Raw genomic sequence first — 5,485 nt, 5'->3', positions numbered from 1 at the left:
CCCCCGTTCAGCTGCCTCAGCCCTTCCTCCCGCACCACCAGGCCTGTGGATTTAGCAGTTTCCACACGTCCGGTGCCTGGGGACGGACTGATTGATCTGTAACACCGAAAAAATAATAATGGCTTGATCATTACTGAGGATTAAAAGTAATCCTTTCGCTGTGGCTATTGCAACTCCGTTATTCACGAGTCAGTGGGCTGACCCGGGCCTTTGAGCCTGTGGGACTCCATGAGTTCAAGGAGGCTGAGGGCTGGGGCCCTCCCTCCCTGGTCTCCCTCACCTTAGCCACTAGGCTAGCGAGCCTGAGGGGCCATCAGCCCCCGTGTTCCTGAGGCCTGTGAATCCCAGGGTCAGACCTAAGTCCTGAAGGGTGAAGGAGCTGGCATCTGCTGGCCAGCGGGGGAGGTAGGGGCTGGAGAGGACAGCTCCTCAAGGCCATGGCCCAGTTTGGAGACTTCAACTAGTGTCCGTTTGGTGTTTGCAGCCCTATCAACCGTGTGGCTTTTCTGTGGCAAGGGACCTGATCTGGTTGTTCCCACATGTGTCCCAGCCTCATCGTCCATGAAGTGGCAATGGCTCCAGGCCCACTCTGAGAAGGGTCTGGATCCCTGGGAAGGTGTTGGGCCACTGGGCAAGGAAAAGGGGTATGCAGTGACTCACCCCTCAAGATGCAGCCCCAGGGGATGTTCCCTGGGCTCCCACACTCCATTCCAGGCCTGGTGCCGAGCTCGCATGGTCAGTGCTCCGTTAACAGGAGTGGCAAGTGTTGTTAACCATGTGTGTCACACAGTAACGTCCTCTGCAGAAAGGCACTGCCAGCTTGTGAATCAGGATCCATCAGGGGGTCGGGCTCGGGTGGGGGTGTTTGTGGTTTAGGCTGAGAGGAGGACCCAGGATGGAAAGGGAGGGGCAGGAGTTGGGCACAGGGGGGCTCCTGGGGCCTTAAGAAAGCTTTGCCTTTTCTATGCAGAGCCATAGGGAGCTGCCAAAGGTTTAGGGGTTTGGGGAGGAGGGGGATGGCCATGTGCTCAGGTCCACATTTTGAAGAGGCTGCAGCTGCTGTGTGGAGAAGGATGACGAAGAGCAAGAGGGGACGCAGGAGCCTGGGCTGGGGATGGTCAGTAAGGTGGTGTGAAGAACACTAAGGGTGGGATGTAGCGGCAGTGGTCACAGGGTGGATGGGCTCATTCTAAGAGGGGGTGTTGTAAGCTCTGGTGGGCCTAAGGGGTACCCCAGAAAGGTATCCAGGAGCTCAGGAGGGGCCAGGATTGGAGGCAAGACCTGGGAGCCATCTGGGAGAAGAGAGGCCTATGGTTCCTGAAGCTGGATTATGGGGGTAGGGCCTAGCCAAGCAGCCACTGCAGTAACTAACAGGTGGGCAGAGGACAAAACCTGCAAAACAGACGGGTGGGGGTGGCAGGAGGGTCTCAGCAATGTGAAGTGAGGGAGTTTGACTTTCCCACCCTGCCCCCAGGTCCCCCAGCCTCATAGCCTTCCCAGCATTCAGTGCTTTTGCCCTGAGGAGGAGGGGGAGCCAGGCCCAGCGGGAGTAGGGACAGCTCTACACAGCCCTTCTAACAGCCAGAGGTGGCATCCTGCCCAGCGAGTGGGTGCTGCGGCTCTACAGGGAGTCCCACCAGGCCCCCACCACACTGTTCCACGCTAGAAGGGAGGAAAAGCTGGTCTCCCATTTCCCCCGATGGGCAGCTTCCAGGCTTTATTTTAGAATCTCCCCTCTTGGGCCCACAAGCCATCAGGCCTTGGGATGGATGGGAGTGTTTTTCTTGAATACCAAGGGGGCAGGGCCCTCTGAGTAGGGGCTGGAGGCCAGAAGGCAGGACCCTACTGCTCCACTCATGGGGTCAAATAGGGCAGGGAGTTGGGGACCAGAGCCCCTTCCACACCAAGAGCTACTCTTTTCCTCCCCGGGCACGGTGAGCCCTGTGGAGCATACCTTCGGACCTTGGTCATGGGCTGGGCAAGGCAAATTTGGTGGTGAGGGCCCCAGCCCAACCCAGAGCCCCTCTGTGACCTTAGGCAGGCTGCTCACCATCTCTGTACCGGGTACCCTCATCTGAGGAGGACACATCAAGCACGTTGTGAATGGTGACAGGTACACATGACGTGTCGCTGGCCTGGGGGAGGGCTTGGATGCAGTAGACGATCAGTTCAGGGTGACAGTCATCATTATGATGAACAGGATTTCACTGCACTCAGCTCTGCAGGAGGCCCTAGAGGGCCAGGCTCAGTCCTGTCCTCAGGAGCCTCAAAACTTCCTAAAGGGGGACTTCCGTGGTGGCGCAGTGGTTAAGAATCCACCTGCCAATGCAGGGGACAAGGGTTTGAGCTCTGGTCCGGGAAGATCCCACATTCTGCGGAGCAACTAAGCCCGTGCACCACAACTACTGAGCCTGTGCTCTAGAGCCCGCAAGCCACAACTACTGAGCCTGCGTGCCACAACTACTGAAGCCTGCGTGCCTAGAGCCCGTGCTCCGCAACAAGAGAAGCCACCGCCATGAGGAGCCTGCGCACCGCAACAAAGAGTAGCCCCCGCTCGCCGCAACTAGAGAAAGCCCGCACGCAGCAATGAAGACCCAACACAGCCAAAAATAAATATTAATTAATTAATTAATTAATTTTAAAAAAAGACTTCCTAAAGGGACAGGATCTATGGAGGCACAAAGTAAGAATCTCTGGGTCAGGATTCAGGCCCAAAGGGTAGCGAGTTTCCAGCACCTCCTCCAGGAAGCCTTCCCTGACCTCCCAAGTTCCCACAATGCTGAGCTTCCCAAAGCACCTCAGCTAGTCCTGCCCTAGTTGTTCTGCCTGGTTATGTCTGTTTTCTCCTCTGAACTGTGGGAGGGCAGGGCTGGCTCTGCCATATCTCCACACATCAGCTCAGTCTGGCACTAGGTGTATTGGGTAACAAGGTGTGGGATGGACAGACGCAGCTGTGCTCACAGGCACAGGGGCCTCAGTGGAGCAGGCCACAGGAACCAGCACCAAAGGATGGAACAGGCTTGTGCAGACAGAAGGCTTAGAGAGCCCTGCTGGGAGGGGGCTCAGGAAGCCAGGACAGGGACAGTGGGGACAGGCCTGGGTGGGCAGAGGTGGGCTGTGGGCACCTCCTTCTGGGCCCTGAGCAAGCTGGGGGCAAAGGTGCATCAGCGAGGCACTCTGTCACTTGTGGCATTTCCTCTTTGGCTGGGGAAGGCCTTCCTCTTGACACTGGGGTGACACTGGTTTGTAGCTAGTAGAGAGTATCAGTGGGCTTGGCTCCAGGGCCTGGGTCTTAATATGCCTCAGGGGTCCCCCTGCCTTCCTGTGGGCAGGAAATGTGGCTGAGCTGAAGTCCAGGGAGTCCCGTGGAGGTGCCACTCAGGTCTGTGCAGGCTTCACCTTTCCTGTGGGAGCCCGATGTGGGTGGGGGAAGGTCCCACACAGCAAGCTGGAGAATGTCTGGGATCAAGGAATCTCTGAGAGTCTGGCACGATCTCCAGGGAGTCCCTGAGCCAGTCTGGCCCCAGGGACTGCTGGGGCTGGAGAAGGCTTTGGGCTGGGCACAGACCTTCCTCAGTCTCTGACCTCCCTGTGCTCTGTCCCTCAGAGATTGGCTGACGCTGCAGAGAACTTCCAGAAAGCCCACCGCTGGCAGGACAACATCAAGGTAAGAACTGCAGTGCCCTCCCCAGCCCCTAGGACCTGCCCACCCGCAGCAAGGGTGGATGTGCATGCAGGGGAGGAGGGAGAGGGAGGCTGCCCAGACCCACTGGAAGGGCACGAAGGGCTCTGTGGGGTGGAGCCAGGAACCTTTGCCCAACGTTCAGCAAACATTTGAGGCTCCCCTTGGTGCTGGGACACAGGGTGCAAATATGAACCTCTCATTCCACTCCCAGCTCCCAGAGGAGCTATGGAGTCCCCCATGAGCACATAGGCTGCTCTGAAATGATGCTCCCCAAAGTTGGCATCCCCTTGGTGGTTAAGGAGGTGCACAGACTCCTTGGACAGCCCCTGGGGCAGAGAGGCCTCTTGACTCCAGGACTTCCCAGACTTCAATACACTGACCTGGAAGAGATGCTGGGGGAAAGAGACCCAATCCCCTTCCCAGACTTCCCCGAGCAGCAGCCTGTCTTCCAGAAGGCTGCCAAGCTGGGATCGGGGACCAAGCTGTCACAGCCACTGAATTCTCTCCTTCCGCCAGCAAAGCTCAGAAGGGGCTCAGGCGCGGAGCAAGTGGCGGCGTGAGAAGCTGGGAGCAGGACTCTTTTTGAGGACAGAAGGACCCAGAATGTGGGGGAGGGAAGGAAAGCCTCATTGACCCCCAGCTTCACACCCAGGTGGCTCACATATTCAGGCAGCTTGTGTTTGATTTGAGCAAGACTGGACACACCTGCACCTTTCCTGTCAAAGGATAACAGTAAACCAGAAGAGAGACTGAGGCAGCGTTCCTCCCAGACTCAGGAAACCCCCGATGCCAAGGATGACGGAACCCTCGGGGACCAGACCAGTTGGCAGGGCTCGCTGTGTCCTTCACAGCCACTCAGGCATGTGGGCCACGCCTCCCGGTGGTCTCTGTGCTAAATGCAGGGAGAGGCACCAAGAGCTGCCCCCTGGGACCCAGGGGCCAATAAGGGGGAGGAGGGAGGCCTTGACTCACTCCAGCTCTGAGCCTGGCACCTCTAGGAGGCGGGAGGGATTATTATCCCTACTTAACTGATGAGAACCCTGAGGCACAGAGTGGTTAGACCTACCTGAGGTCACCTGTTGGGGGCAGAGTCTCACAGCTGTGCCGTCAGGTGCCAGGGGGTGCATGCCTATGATGCAGGCCCCCTAAACCTGTTCCTTCTCCCCAGTCCCCATCCCCCCAGGCCACCCTGAGCACACATCATAGCACTCTTCCTTTGCTGCCTGGTGGGTGCTGGGTGCTGCCCTCAGGGAGCTCACATGGTTGTGGGTAACATGATTGTTTACAGTGAGCACATCAATGAACTAATGACTCCTTGGACCAATCCTCCCTCCCTGGGAGCTGGGAGCTGGGCTTTTTCTCGCTCCCCATTCCAGCACTACAAACCCATCCCTGGGCCACCGTGCCTCCTCAGCCTCTTGATCAGAAATACACACAGCAGCCTCCATTTGCACTCCCTGGCCACTTGGATGTGCCCCCACCTGCAAATAACCTCACCCTGGCGACTCCCCGCAATGCCCAGCCTGAGCCTGCGCTCAAGGCCCCAGGATCTGGCTGTCCCTGCCTCTCTCGTCAACCTGCCTCCTCCCTCCCCTCCTCCTGTGCTCCAGCCACACCGAACACCTCACTCCAGGCCCATTCTTGATCTCTCCACCCAGAATGCCCTCCATTCCTCCTTTTTTTTTTTTTTTTTTGCGGTACGCGGGCCTCTCATGGACGCACAGGCTCAGCGGCCGTGGCTCACGGGCCCAGCCGTTCCACGGCATGTGGGATCTTCCCAGACCGAGGCACGAACCCGTG

The 5,485-nt window shown here is 58.1% G+C and overlaps 1 protein-coding gene across 3 annotated transcripts in view; it reads left to right on the top strand.

Annotated features, from left to right (window-relative positions):
- The window catches only part of CACNA2D2 (calcium voltage-gated channel auxiliary subunit alpha2delta 2), a 141,763-nt gene that overhangs the window by 105,705 nt on the left and 30,573 nt on the right, over positions 1-5,485 (top strand). For all 3 annotated transcript variants that reach the window (XM_007451815.1, XM_007451814.1, XM_007451813.1), the window contains exon 4: positions 3,608-3,667. In XM_007451815.1, coding sequence (XP_007451877.1) covers positions 3,608-3,667 — 60 coding nt within the window. The remainder of the gene's footprint in view (positions 1-3,607; positions 3,668-5,485) is intronic.

Source organism: Lipotes vexillifer, unplaced genomic scaffold (genome assembly GCF_000442215.2).
Source record: "Lipotes vexillifer unplaced genomic scaffold, Lipotes_vexillifer_v1.1 scaffold500, whole genome shotgun sequence".
NCBI classification, from domain to species: Eukaryota; Metazoa; Chordata; class Mammalia; order Artiodactyla; family Lipotidae; genus Lipotes; species Lipotes vexillifer.
The sequence above is the reverse complement of the archived record's forward strand: the minus strand, read 5'-3'. Positions and strand labels throughout refer to the sequence as shown.